At 42.6% G+C, this 15,784-nt stretch overlaps 1 protein-coding gene across 1 annotated transcript in view; it reads right to left on the bottom strand.

The window, feature by feature from the left end:
- Positions 1 to 15,784, bottom strand: part of SNTB1 (syntrophin beta 1) — a 201,729-nt gene that overhangs the window by 13,269 nt on the left and 172,676 nt on the right. The window contains exon 4 of the mRNA XM_039853702.1: positions 15,467 to 15,606. Coding sequence (XP_039709636.1) covers positions 15,467 to 15,606 — 140 coding nt within the window. The remainder of the gene's footprint in view (positions 1 to 15,466; positions 15,607 to 15,784) is intronic.

Genomic DNA, 15,784 nt, shown 5'->3' with positions numbered 1-15,784 from the left:
AACAGGAATGACTGAGATGCTGCTGAGGTTTCTAAATCTTGGTGAGGGCGAAGAGAACAGAAAGCTTTCTCAAAAGCCCAGTATACGTTTTAAAGGGATTGAGGACCAGCTAAAAATTCATTAAGAAAGGCATATATAAAAAGCACAAGTTTATATTGTTTTCTTAACCGCTCGAAAGTGTTTTTACAGAGACTCGTGGACATGGACTATAGACTAGTCGTTACCAGAGGGTGAGGTGGCGGGGGAGGTGGGTAGATGGGTAGGGGAAGGCAAAGTGGGTAAAAAGGATTAAATACATGGTAGCTGAAGGAAACTGGACTTTGGGTGGTAAACACACAATTGGACATACAGATGTCAAATTATAATGTACACCTGAAAATTATATAATTGTTTTAACCAATAAACTTCATTTAAAAAAATAATAAAAATGCTAAAAACATATTTTAAAAAGTGTTTTTATACTCAAAGGTGTTTAAGTTTTAGTCGCTGCGTTAAGATGCCTATCTAGTTATTCCTTCTTAAAATCTTAAAATCTGTTATCAGTTTGGCGCATCTGGCAAGCTGCATGGTAAACTGAAAACGGACATAGGTTTGGGAAGCAGAAAACCCTGCAAAAGAACCACATCCTGCCGTTTGTTAAATGCATAGCACAGAACCTAGTACACTGCTTTCTGCTCCGTAAGTATTATTTCTATCCCTTGCCAGAACTCTTGGTTTTCTTATTTTAAGAGCATAATTCCTGCCTCATATGATTAGAATTAAATATAACGAAATTAAAAAGCACTCAATCTAGTATTTAGTGCATCATAGTAAGCATTCGATAAAAACAAGTTCCTTTACGCTTCCCCTGGCCTAACAGGCTCACTTCTATCCCCTAAATTTCCACCCAGGGGACATCGACTCTGTCACAATCTGGGACCAGCATTAACGTAACATAGAGGCACAAGTGAAGCGAGAAAAAGATATCCCACCCTCATGGAAAATGTCACTTTTTTGTGAATTTCCTACTAATATTTGCTTTTTCTCCAGAAACACTAGAAAATTAAATCCAATGTTAACTGGAAAATGCAATTTGTTAGAAAATTCACATGTGGTAGGTCTAGGTATAAGGAACGAAATTACTCACAGGGTGTAACAAGGTCGGAGAGCCCCCTATCTGGCAGATGGGTACCGTCCGTGGGGCGTCCCAGATGGGAAAACCCAGCGTGCTATAGGAAATAATGATGGAAAAAGAGCCTTCGGAGGGAGGGCTGTTGGTGCAGCTTGTTATTCGTCTCATACCAAATACTCATCGGAAAGGGAAAAGGAAAAAATTAATTTTTCGACTAACCAAGTGTGAATTATCTAATATTTCTATTAAAGGACAAGTTGATTTGCTATTCGAAGAATGGCAGACATGCCGAATTATGTGTTCTTTTGAATATGCCAATACTGGTTAATGAAACATACAGTGTTGTATGTAAACTGTGAGATACAACAATTGTCTTTTCTGTTACCTCCTGTGCATACTGGTAACAAAAAGAAACTTTTTCCTGAGTAAAATCAAGTGAACTACATCAGATCTTCACACTGAGTACACATCCTCTGGATGGAGCATTACACAGGCGTTGAAAATTATTTTATAAACATATATGTAAAGGTGGGGAAATGAATCTATGTCTATTGAAAAGCTCTAGGTATGCAATTCAAGTACGTAAAAGAAAAGCTTGGATACAAATCTATTAAAATGTCAAATTTTGTGGGTGGTTTCATTTCTTCTTATACTTTTTTTATTCCGAACATTTTCTCTCAACAACATATACTACACAATTTAAAGATGAGCTTGAAAAGGCTCTGAGACATGAAATAAATCTTTCATTTTTAGAATGAGGACTTCTATTGCATAGAAAAATATACAGATTATGACTCAGCGTGGCATACATGTTTTGTTTGTTGTCTGTTAGTGGCAATTCAGTGTCGGAATGCTAGATAAGCTTATCTCTGTCCTTTTTGGCATTTGTATCTGGGTTATTATAAATTTTCCATGTCTGGCTCCTACTACCTAATGCCTGCTGGCTGTGGCTATGGAATAGCCTTTCTCAGAATAAAGTTAACTGATCCACGAGGGATGAAACCTACATCTGTGGCCTCATTAATCCTTTACATGACCTACTGGCTGGCCTCCAGCAAGCGAGACAGGAAAGATGCTGAGACCTGCCAGTTGAAGATACAGGATCCTTTCGGATTCAGGGCAGCTCTGAGGGCCCTCAGAGGAGCTTCGTACTCTGTTTAAGTCTCTTTTTCCCTCCTTCCAGCTGCTCACCAGAAATCGCTCGCAAGTCATTCATTCATTCATTCATTCATTCATTCAATAAATCAACTTTTACTAGTCACCAACTGATATATATCCCACAAATATGTTTGCGTATGAGCCCTAAAATTCTATATGGAAGCTTTAACCCCCAATGTGACTGTATTTGGAACAAGGGCCTACAAGGAGGTAATAAAGGTTAAGTGCAGTCATAAAGATGGGGCTTTAACCAGTAGGTCTGGTGTCTTCAAAAGGAAAGGAAGAGATGCCAGAGAACTCTCTCCCTCTGCGCCCACACAGAGTGGAGGCCATGTGAGGACAGAGCAAGAAGGCAGCTGTCTGTAAGCCAGGAAGAAAACCCTCACCAGAAACCAACACCGATGGCACCTTGACCTTGGCCTTCTAGCCTCCAGAACTGTGAGAAAATAAATATTTGTTGTTTAAGCCACCTGGTCTGTGTTTTAGCAGCCTAGGCAGACTCATAAAAGCATCTATTCTATGCAGACTTAGGCACAGTGTGAGCAGAACAGACATGGCCTTGAGGAGATACAGTTCAAGAGGAGAAATGCTCTCTTCCCTCCTGATTCCCAAAGACTCTTCACTCCGGGTTCAGCCCCAGTTCCTGGGAGACTCATTCCTAAAATATGAATGAGAATCAGAACCAGCCTCCGGCAGATGACAAGTAGAGGATATGAGCCGGTGCTAGGTGGATGGGTGGAGAATATTCCTTGTCGTCGGGGCAACCCGGTTTTTCTGAAGGTCTTCCTCCAGAGGGTGAGTCTGAACCTCCAGGAAAAGCAGTTCCATCACAAGAACAGAGAGCAGTAGATTCTGGCACAAGGGCAAAGATGGAGCCCACAGTTGTCAACATACTTGTTATTTCATTCCCACTAAGGTGTTGGAAATAATTTTCCTTTGTTCTTTATATCATCCCGACTAATTGCTTTGGACCGTTCTCAGCGATAATTTGGGGATGATACAGAGAAATGTGGACCTTCGTCATTCTGCCATCTTGAGGAGCTCGAACAGGGAGTTGTTTTATAAATCATGGCACTACAAAGATGACACAAGGCCACTGGACAAGATAAGGTCAAGATCCTTTCTCTTACCTCTTTTTGTTATATGAGCGAGGGTGTGGCAGGAAGAGAGAAAAACAGTGCAATGATTATGTTTATAAATGTCCTGTGAAATCTTTCTCTTGATATGAGTTTAAATTGGCATATTTTCACTTCCTGCCAACAGAATAGATTGGCTATACAATACTGGATACTGTATTGTCCAACAGTCTGCTCACTGAGCATCTCCACCCTGAGGGCTCAGACACGGCAGACTCAACAGAAGCTAAAGCAATATTGCATAAGGCCCTACGATTTTAGCTTCCCAGTACCTGGATCCTTAGTAACACCAGAATCCACAAGGGCCACGGAGCACTTCAAAGAAGAGGAAGTTCTCACTGGGTGTCAGGACACTATTCAAAAGAATGAGCAAGGATTTCCTAACAAAGCAAAGACAGCATGAGCTGCAACCTTTCTGGATCTACGGTAGGAGAAGATATGGAAGAGGCAGCTCTGCATCTTCAGACTAGCAATGATACAGAGGGATGGCTGAAAGAAAATATAACTTATAAATTCGTGCTTTGCTGCTTTATGAAAAGAATGCTTTTGAGAGCTGAGCCTGAGTAAGGAGCAGGGGAAGCCCAGGAAGGAGTGGCATTTGGAAGGGAGCCAATGCCCTGATGATTCCGATTGACTCGAGTCCTCTCCAAAAGGTGACACGCCGAGGTCCTGGAAGGACTTAGACACTGCGTAAGTGAGACTCAGGGAGGGGGGACCTTTGGGAAATCTGGGGGAACAAGCGAGAGGTTGGAAGACTGGAAAAATGGAAATTATATCCTGATTTTCAAAACATGCAATAAAGTTGATTCTGTGACTCTGTTCCCAGGCAAAATTCTGTAATGGATTTTTTAAATTATCGTATTGTAAAAGAGGAAATGGTAGTTCCTGAGGGCCTATGTCGCTTCCTTACAGTTTCATTCAGAAACAAGATTACTAGAAAAGTAATAGATGAAATGAATATTCAGAAAAAATACTGACAAAGTTTTTTTTTTTTTTAAATATTCCTTTGGACTTAAAAGTGTTCGGTACATGGCTTATCAGTCAGGTGGGTACTCTGTCAAGTAGTAGCCCATAGTCATTATGAATCAATTTAACTAGAGATGGAGGCAGAGCTGTGGCCTCGGACCCATCCTGTTAAGCATTTTTATCAATGATGTGTGAAGTTGTAGAGGACATGGACATCAACTCAGTGGACGATCCAAAACTAATAATAAGAAGAATCATAGATTCAGGATGTAAGATTGTGAAACACTGAAGCCGGAGCCAGAAACGAAGCTACTTTCAACGCTAATGTGAACTTGAACCTCATGAATGGAATGAAAGCAGGCAATGGTCCTTTGTTCCCCTGTGCTGGTCAGACCACTCCTGGAACACGGCATTCGGTCCCAGGCAGCGAGCTTTAAGAGAGGGCTTTTTAATCTTTTTGTCCTAGGAATCCCTTTGGCAGTAAAACGAAGCCTGTGGACCCCAACTCCGAATAATGTATACAAATTCATAAGGTAAATAGAGTTACAAAGGACAGTGATACTGAAATAGAGTTCCATCCAAATGTGATGATGTTAGAAGACAATCGTCAAAACAAGACAGTACCCGAAGCTACTTCATAAAGAGCATAATTGGGAGCTATTTTGTCTGGAGAAGGGAAGACTGTGTGAGACATAAGGAGGAGGAAAGGGCAAACGTAAATGTCTACAATATCTGTGGAGGAGTTCACGCCACTGACCTCCCAGGGATAGTAGAGACAGTCCTCACCTTGAGAGTTCATGGTTTGATTAAAGCCATCCCTGGACGCTGGCCCATCCCATCCAGGGAGGGCCACACTTGGAGCAGATGATTTGCTTCCTGGATCCAAGGTGAAGTAGAGCACTTCCTATAAGACCGTGACTGCCTGAGCTGGCCACCAGCAGGCACGCTCGTTGATAGCTAGGTTGATAGCTAGGTTGACAGCTCCTGGGTAAGGTGACGTCGGGGGAAACAACTCGCTATTGACAGCACAGCCATGTGCTGGAGCTCAAGACCAAGCACAGTGTGACTGCCTCAAGGTCAGTGCCCCTCCTCCAGACTCACACACATCATCGATCCATTTACCCCACTGTTTTAAGATTACCACCTCATCTTCCTTGACGTTCTTAAGAGTAAGAGTCCCGTCCCATCTCTCATTGATTCTGTGCTGTCTAGCATCCTACCTGACACAGTAAGTGTTCATGTTGGCTAAATAACCGCATGAATGAAAGTTTTTCAAAATGTTTTTAAATTTGAGTTTAAGTTTGCAGGGGAAAGTACACACACACACACACACTTACTTGACCTATTTCGAAATGCTCTGAAATTTGGGGGCACTGGAAGGCCTCCTAATGGACTCCTCATTTGATAACATGTTACTGGGGCCAGATTCCAGACACTAAATGCCACGTAAATGTCAGCTGGACATTAAGATGTTAAAGTCATCATTTGAAAAGATAGGGCTAAGGACAGAATCTGCCTGCGTTTTTCTTTTTCTGCCAGGAATAGCCTTTTTTATATTCCTCCCAAGATCCTTCCCAAAGATCTTTCCTGATCTGCAGTCTCAGGAGGGACTCTGAAATAGCTATTATTTATCTTTCAATTATTTTACATTTTAAGTTATTTGTGTATCCTTAAAAAAATGACCATCTGTCTCTCATCTGTGGCAGGAACTAAACTACACCAAGCACGAAAATGCTGTCTCCCAAGAGAAGATAACTTTCTTATCCAGCCAGGAAAAAAAAAAAAAAATACCGACACCCTGGAACAGGCGTTCAAGCTGCAATTCACACCGTTTTTTCAGTTTTATCTGAAACTGCATGAGAATCCCAAGGACATCCTTCGTTCCCTGGTTACAAAATTCAGATACACATTCCCATGGATGAAGCCATGACTGGAAGCAAAGCCACAAATCCCAGCAAGATTTCCTCTTAGACGGGAATGTGAATAAGTGGACAAATGAGAAAGACCACATGATAATAGAAAATGCAAGAAAACAAAGCCAAAGATATGAGGGGACAGGTACCCCCAAATCTGATATTTGCCAATTGTGTGACCTTAGCAAATGTCTCAAACTCTCCGTGACTCAGATTCTTTAAATGCAAACCAGTGATAACGATATGCCTACCGTGGTTAGTGCTGTGAGAAGGAAATACGTTACATGAACGTTGCATGGCACGGCGCCTGGTACAGAGTATCCAGTAATATCCATTATCATTAGTTCTATCAGGGCAGAACTTTTTATTTGATTATTCCCCGCTGCGTGCCTAGCACCTAGAACGATGCAAGGCACATGGCAGGCACTCAGTAAATATTTGTCAGATGAATGGCTAAATGAATAGCTGGAGTACAAAGAGGACTCTTTTCCCAAGTCTGTGATTAGTGGCTGATTTCTTTCCCACCCTCTCTCCTTCAACCACACGAAAGAGTAGCTAGTGCTAAATGCAAAGAACTCAAGTTTATATCCCCTCAATGACAATTTCCAGATTGATTCAGTTCTGAGAAAATAAAGGGATCTCGAGAAGTGACTAGGATGAGATGTTCTAGGAGATTAGCCTAACAAACATTTCCTGTTTCTTCTTTTCATCTTTTGCAACTGGTGATTTTAGTAGTGACTTGGTTATTCAGGGAGTCAGAGTTACCTTTTTGGTCTGAGAATAGAAGGTGATCATTGTATCAAAAAGGCAAAAGTCATTAAGATTCTACATTTGTGGCCAGCACGAATCCAGTGTACATTTAAAGAATTGTATATAAATAAAATGGGTCTCTCACCCAGATACAAAGAAAGGGTGAAATAAATATCTTAAAATTACTTCAAATGTCCAAAGTGGTGGATTCCATGAGGCTCAGCATGGCTGTATGATAAGCACACTTTCGGGTCAAATTCTTCATCCATCACTTGGCGGAAATTGGCAGTAGAAATACTCATTCCTGCAGGAGGCCAGGCCAAATGCTTCTCTGTCAATAATTGAGATACCAGGCTACATATTGTTTCTGGATATTCAGGTATGCCTCGTGGCCTGACTTTTTTTTCTTTAATTAAGTTTATTAGGGTGACATTGGTCTGACTGGTTTTGATTAAAACAAAAACTAAAAAAAAAAAAAATCCTCTCTCGCAAGGTAGGCTGATACACTAATTTAATTCTAGATGGGTGTTAGAAAACATTGCCTAAAGTGTTCCATACAAAAACATTATTAATATCCTTAATTAAAACAAAAACAATTGCAGCACACAGATTCAGCCAAATTAGTAAAATTACATATTAGGTAACTGGGTTGCTAAGCAATATTACATCCTCATTTTATTGAATTGCTGTAATTAACATCTCCCAACAGATGCCACAATGCAAGCCACCGAAAAAGAAAGAAAAAAGCAACTGATCAGGTCCCTCAAAGGGTCTGGCACTCTCGAATAGCCTCATCCACTGGCCACCGCTAATGAAGCCCGGCGGTCAACAGACCCCAGGAAAGAAGTGAGAGAAAGAACCACCGATAAGGACTCAGCTGTCAGGTAGGAGGGGCCGCCCGGTAACAGCCCTCAGCCCGGAAGAGTTGAATGACTGCTTCCTCTCTATCTTCTAAGCGTCCGTCATTTGAATATGATGATGAGTCAGGCCTGGTCCCATCTCTGAGAAAGTTGATATTATTGAGGGGTAGTGACTATAAGCAAAGGCCAACTTAATATAGGAGAACGAGCAGCAAAAGAGAGGGAAACCAATTTTTGACCGTTCAGTGGTATTTGGGGGGTTTCGAAGGACAAGTGATTGTCTTCCATACACTCTGTATGGCCTCATGACCGTTCACAGCCAGCTGCCAGCAGCTGGAGGGAGGAAAGTGGATGCCTGCTGGGCGAAAGGCCGTACTGATACACTATCGCTTAGCCTCACAAGGACCCTTTGAAGGTGGTATCGAGGGCTCCACTTTACAAGTGAGTCACCCATAGCTCTGTGAGGTTAAGTAGCGGCCAGGATCACATAGCGAGTGTCCAGAATTTGAACCCTTTCCATCACACCGGAACAAGGGCCCAACTCCAGCCAGGCAACTACAGGTAGGAAGGAAATGGAAGTGAGAGATTATAATGAACACGTCATGTCATCCATGGGTTCGAGTCATCCATGATGCAGTTTTCTTCTCCAAGATAAACAAGACCTACAGTCTGACGAGTATTCTGACATCGCGATCGTCCAACATCTTGGGAAATTATTCCTTTGAAGTTAATAGTCTCTTCGTTATTTAGTAGTCTTAGAACTTGAATTTTTTAATATGTTATTTGAATTTTCTGGTTATCTCTTACATATTCCCTTATCTCATCTATGATTTATTTAGTTCAACATATATCACAATGTGTATAGAATATGTATTATAAAAAGACCTTCATCCATGTAAGACAAGGACCATTAAAATTAGTTCTCTATTACTGGGAAAATAAAACCATGAGTGAATAACCTGAACGCAGAGCTCTTATAACACCTAGTTTTTATCTCTCACATATATATATATATATATATATATATATATATATATATATATATATATATATACACACATACACGGTTACATACATACATACACACATATATGACATATATATATATATATATATATCATATATGTGTGTGTTTATTATTTTTTTTTATTTCCCTACCATCAGTACAATGTCAGTTCCCAACAGGAGCCTTTTAAAAGTTTCTTAAGTTGAACCGACATTCTTGCCCCAAGGAGGAAGCCCTCATTAGGCCACCTACCTAATGATGGTGGTGCTGTCACAAGTAGCATTCAGAACTAGCTTTGTGATGTGAGTTGAGGGGTTCCAGTCTCTCCATTTCCTTCTCATAACCCCCCTTTCCCTACACACAAACCGACAACTCCTCATTAGCCCAGTCCTTATATCTCACTGACTTTGAAAGACACCGTGAGTTCCTGACAAATGCATTATTACATGCAGGACCAAATATATGCAATTATTTATCAGTCATTCATACATTAATTTTAATTATTTTCTCTAATCTTAACATTTGCTAACAATTATCAATCACTTATTGTGTCTTTGTCATATGTTAAACGTTCACATCATTGTCCCAATCGGTCCTTTCAATAACTGTATGAAGCAGAAGATAATATTGCCCCTTTCACACACATGAGGAGACTTGGATTCAGACAGATTGATATTTTGCCCAAGATTACACTGCAAGTAGAGATCTCAGGGTTCAGCTCCTGGTTTGTCTGATTCCAGAGTCCCTGAACTTCCTTACTCTAAACCTCCCGCCCACTAACTCTGAGGAGCACCCAATATGGTAGAAGGAGGGGCAGGAGGCTGGCAGCTAGTGTGACCACCAGGTATATGGGGACAAACGGGATGGACAGCCCACACCTTACAGTCTGATGGAGTGTATCTCCCTTTGCATTTAGATCCTCTTGTGCTACCCTAGGAAATGCCATGGAAAATGCCTACATTCCCTCCAGGTGAGGAGGCCTCCCAGGCTTAGTGTGAAAACCACAAGCGATTATAATACAATGTTTGACAAATGCAGTCAGCCAAACTTGCCCTGTGCAAAGCATGCTGAGGCTGACCTGAGGCAGCAACTGCTTTTAGCACTTAGAAACAGTTTAGGCACCAGCAATGAGCTTCATGTTTAGTAGAAATGCTCCCGAGTGCTATTGCAGGAGAGAAATGGACGCTCCTCAGTTCCCCTTTCCCTGCTACCCCACAGGTCGGAGAACTGGGCTCAGACCAACATCACTCTTTTTACAAGCTCTGCGCTCCTGAACCTTTCGCCAACAAAGCAGGTGTATAGAATTTCTGGGTTAAACCTCCTCTACAATTCTAGAAATATTGCAACCGGAATCCTCCTTCTCCGTAGGCCTATCTCACTTGCCAATTATGACGACAATGACAAAAAACCAACACCCTTACTCCATAAGGGCAACGGTGCCTTTTTTTTTTTCCTTAATGTTCAGCAACATCAAATAAGCTTTGGCTAAGCAGGAAATGTTTTCCCAAGGACTCATCAAAAGCTGAGGGATGGGAACAGCTAAAATTACAACATGTTTGCAAACCTCCCAAGTGCACTGCTATGAATCGCACCATCGATGCACCCTGAAATCTTGTAGGTAAGAGAGGGAACTGCTCGTAAACATTGCATGGCAGTCAACATCAAGAATATGTGAGCATTTCTAGGGCCCCTGCTATGAAACACAATCAAATTTTCATCTTCCGGAAAAATATAAATTAGATGTGCCTGGGCCTAACACCACACACACACACACACACACACACACACACACACACACACACACACATCAAACAAATAAACAAATCAACTATGAAGTGTCTAAAGGAGTAACTTGATTTTGGAAGAAACCTATTTCCTACTGGCTATGGTCCCAGCTAGTTCTTGTGCCAAGGGAGACTGTATGACACTACGAACAGTGCTCACTAGTCCTGCTATGTGCCAGGCATCATGCTAAACAAGGCTGGATTTATGCCATTTGCTATGGGTTAAATTCTGTTCCACCCCTACACTGCCAATTCATATGTTGAAGCCCTAACCCTCTACGTGACTCTATTTAGTGACAGGGCCTATGAAGAGGGCATGAGGGGGTGGCCCTGCTCTGGTGGCATTAGTGTCCTTATAAGAAGAGAGAGCTCCAGTGTTCTCTCTCTCCCCCAGTGCACAAAGAAGTCACGTGAGCACTCAGCAGAGTGGTGGCCATCTACAAACCCAAGAAGAGAACTCTCACTGGAAATTAATCATGCTGGCCTTGGACTTCCGCCCTCCAGAATTGTGAGAAAATAATCATCTGTTGCTTGAGCCTCCCAGTCTGTGGTGTTATGTAGTGGCAGTATGAGCTTACTTAAAACACAGTGATCGTATTTTAATTTTAATAATCACTTTGCAGTAGACGTTATAATTAAGTTGCAGGAGAGCTAAGGAAAAGTTTATACAATACACTTAGCAAATTCAAAAAGCCTCTAAAAATGCAGGGAATGAGAACATGCTCCTGGGAGGCTGTAGGGAACAGTGGTTAAGAAGGTGAACTCAGAATGGGAACCCCAGGTCTCTCTTCCTAGCTGTATGGGGGTAAATTGGTTCACCTCTTAGTTCCTCTATCTACTTGTCTGCGAAATGGGAATAAAACCTAAATCTCACAGGGTTGTGGGGGCTAAAGTGGGAACGCTGAGGACCACCCTTTCCCGATGCTCATTAAAGGCACATATTCCTGACCCCCAACCTGGCTGGCTGAGCCAGCATCTCCCGGGCAGGGTCTTCGGGACAGGAATCTTTGATAAAGAGCCAGGTGATTCTTAAATTGGACAAGTTCTGCAAATTCAGAGAAAAATCTATGCATAGTACTTGGCTTTCGTCTATTCTCCCTCTCCAAATGTTAGCCACTGGTTTCTTACCACCTGGCGTATAGTAAATCTTCACCTAACATCGTCGTCTGGTTCTTGGAAACTGTAACCTTAAGTGAAACAGTGTAAACAAACACTAATTTTACCATAGGCTGATTGAAATACAGAAAGATGCCTAGGGACTCAACTCCTGTTTCTATTAGCCTATGGCAAAAGTGGTTAAAGACGCAGTGTCTAAGAACCTGTTGACGTCATTAAGTGAGGACTTACTGTGTTTGCAAACGCAATACCCGTCACCTGAGATGATTAATTAGTAGACACCCTATAATAAAATTTAAATGACATGGCTCTATATCCATAAGTAAAAATTGAGCTTACATTTAAGATTCGTATATGTTACTGTTCATAAATTAGACCTCAATAAAATATTTTTAAAAGAAATTTTAAAAAAGACAGAACTCCCCTTCTTTAGAAAAATGTACCCAAAGACAAATAATGCTACTAGACACGCTATGTGCCCAAATGCTCATGTATAAAGGACACATGGCCACATGTGACTGCATAGAACATGCGGGAAGTAAAGGAAGGAGTCGCTTGATGAATGTAAGTGTGTGGCTAGGGACGCAGCCAATGGAAGTACTGGATTAACCTCTGTAATAGAAGGATCCAGAGAATTCCTTTGATTTCTACCACTTCTGGCAGAAACGAATAGCCTCAGCCCAGCCTCCCACCTCAGAAAGCTGGCTTTTCCTGCAAGGACAGAATCGACTTCAGCTGGGGTGAACCCTGCTCCACAGCAACTCATTCACAAGCCCAGCCCGGAGCTACAGAAAGGTACATCTCCCCAGCATGATTATCGGGAAAGGGGGTGTAGGAAAGGGAGGGTCTTTTTCCTTGTTTGCTTTCTGAATCTTTCTCTAGGCACAGCCCTAGAGGCATGGAGAGAAGCTGACAGTGACCAGTCTATGCAAACCAGGTGGCTGAAGCACAAGCCAAAAAGTCAGTTAAAAAAACCACTATTTTCCCCAAGTAGATCTCCCCCTGGGTTTGGGAGACAGAGGCATTCACGGGTACATTTAGTAGAGGAGGGCTCTGAGAGATCAGCCAGCTGGCACCCTCCTGGTGGGAGAAACACTGGGATGGAAACTCCAGCTCTTACTTTTCCAGGCTGCTGCTCTGGAACAGGCCGCAAATTACCTCCTAGCTCCAGGGGATGAAGTATGAATGAATGGCCAGTGCCGCCCTAACGTCTTGGACAGACTCTGCCTAGAACCAGCTGGAGATCAGGGGCATGATTATGGGCCTAATTTTATCACTGCTGATAGGACTAATATACACCTACAATAACACATTTTTATTTTGCAGTTCAGTGGTCAGGCTGAGTCATTTGGGAAGGGGCAGCGAGTTGGGAGGTTAAGCATCACCTCTGTATCTCCTTTATGTTTAGAGGACAGATACTGATTTTTCATGCTGCATCTTTTGTTCTAAATGAGCACAGTTTGCACTGAAGGGGTTTCTATTTCCTATTTCCATACTGGATGTAGGCTTATGGTTTTAGGCCATTCATGTGCTTTGCTCACAATCCAGACCTGGTATCCCTGTGGCAGTTACGTTTACTACCCACCTCCCAAACCTCCTAAGAGACCATTTCCTGTGTCTGTGCACCCATTCTCCCCGCCCCCCGGGGTGGTGTGGGCTGGAATTTGCTTTTGCATTCATGACTTCCTTCAGGAGTGCCCTGAACCACTGAGCCCAAAGAGCCTGCAAGAAAACATCCTGCCAGCGGCCCAAGCTTTTGACAGACTGCTGTGGGAGTGTGCAAGTCCCGTCACTTGCCTGCATTGGGACAAATCCTGAGGCAATTGTTTATGCACTAGGCAGTGCTATCCTAGAATGGAAACTTTCCGTGATGATGGCAACGTTCTAGATCTGTGCTGTCTGTAATGGTGGCCACCGGCCGTAACCACCGAGTGTGTGAAACACAGCAACCGCGTCGGAGGAGCTGAAGTTCTTCAATTCTGAATGAATGAGTGAGTGGGCGAATGCACGAATGAAAGAGCAGCTCCATCAGTCAGAATGCTCAGAAACTGCGAGGAGGAAGCGGTGTCCTAGGGCAAGTTTTATTTTCAAGTTGTCTGGGAGTTACCTAAACTTTTGTTCCTGAAAATCAGTCCAAGAGCCATGAGTCTTATTTCTCTTCTTAGTAACTGGAATGCAGTGACTGTGGTCTAATCTTTCTTTGGTTTCAGTCGTGGGCATGTCTCAGAATCTGGGTGAGGATTGCAATGTAAACTGTAAAAAGTGATAGAGATGAGGCTGAATTTGAATGGACTGCAAGATATAGCCTTAATCTTTGCATGAACATTGTAGGCTCTTTGGATTCTGACTGTTGAAGCTTTATTGTAAGCATCAATAGTACTCTAATAGCTATCCTGCCAACGATTTTAAGGCTTAGGAGACTCAAAAATTTAATTACTCTTTTATATTATTTTATATGTTTTATTCATATCTAAGTGATCTAGGCCCGGTTCCTAGCCCTGAAGCTCTATTAACATCAGCGGCCAATAATTTCCATCTTCAGGTCACCCTCACTGGTCTCCATAATCAGCCATGACCAGAAGTAAGAAGAGTTTTAAGGAGTTTCAGCTCTCCTCACTACCATGATTTCAATTTCATGTGACCTCTTGCTCTGCCACTGAGTCTCATTTTGTTCCCTGCCCCTGAGCCTTGACTATATATACCCTGTTTGGCACCTCAGTCTGTCGAAAACACAGAACCCATCTTGTTTCTATCTTTTGCTCAGGACAGATGCCCCAAAACTTCAGTCCACTATCCTCTGTCTGTTGGACCAAACTCCTTCCAGAGTTTGTCCCACATTGTTCAATAATTCATTCAACAGACATTTAAGGGCCCAATATGGCCAGACACTATGCCAGGGCGGCCACAAGCATTATGTTAGTGTGCCTAGCTTCTAGGTAAAGGAACAGAGTTGTAGGAGTAATGAAAATTGTGCCATTATCACAAAGCACATACAGAAAGAGCCGGCAATAGAAGCTGGGTCTGAGAGTTGTCAGTTACTTGAAGGCAAGACTCAGGTTTGATGTGTTTTTGTGCCCAGGATATAGGCCTTCAAAGAAGAGGGTGAGCGTGTGATGCATTAAGTTTATATGTCACATGAACAATAAATGTGCACTGAAGGTCTTAAGAAACAGACAGATCCTGGCAGCCTCACTTCCATAGGAAGTTTCATGCAACTGAGGAAGAACTCGTTACGGCATCTCTCACGCTGAACGCACTTTAAAAAGCACAGCGGAACGTTCCCATGTGACATCCTTTGTGCCACCAAGTGAAGACCCTTGCTTGATAATTGTTTCTACCTGAACTTCAAGATTGTAAATACATGTGCATAGCTCATCCCAAAGGGGACGGGATGGAGACCCAGGAAGGTGACTAGGCTGGGACCATCTCATGGGTGTCACTATTCCTTCATGTTGGACAAGCAGTTTGTCCTTTGTCTCTGTGTTGCCTCACATTTGGCTGTAACCGGTAATTCTATCTGGCTGAAAACAGGTGGCTATATTCTGGAGCAACTCTCCACTCCTGTTGCAACAGTAAGCAGTAATCGAAGGAGTTGAAATCATTGTAATTGATGAAAATAGTTTCAACCCGCAAACTCGTGACACTCAACCACAAAGTCATGGCTACCTGGTGGCGAGAAGTGGGTACGTGTGAACCGGGTTGAACCAGGCTTCCTTCCTCCGTGGCATGCTGTCGTAGATTAAAAGGTCCTTCTCGGTCAGTACCACCAGGGCTGGCTTCCACTGTCTCTCGCTCTCCCCGGGCACCTGAAACAGAAGCAGAGAACTGGCAAAACGACAGCCTGAGAAAAGAGGAACCAGGAAGAAGCTGGCACCTCCCCAGTCAAAAGACCCAGCAATAAAAGTGCCTTTTGGTTCAGGTTGTAAAATAAAAAACGAGAGGAAACCATTCCTTGTCGTATGATTCTTGATTCTTGAAAATATG

The sequence above is a fragment of the Pteropus medius genome, unplaced genomic scaffold (genome assembly GCF_902729225.1).
Source record: "Pteropus medius unplaced genomic scaffold, Ma_sr-lr_union100, whole genome shotgun sequence".
NCBI lineage: Eukaryota > Metazoa > Chordata > Mammalia > Chiroptera > Pteropodidae > Pteropus > Pteropus medius.
The sequence above is the reverse complement of the archived record's forward strand: the minus strand, read 5'-3'. Positions and strand labels throughout refer to the sequence as shown.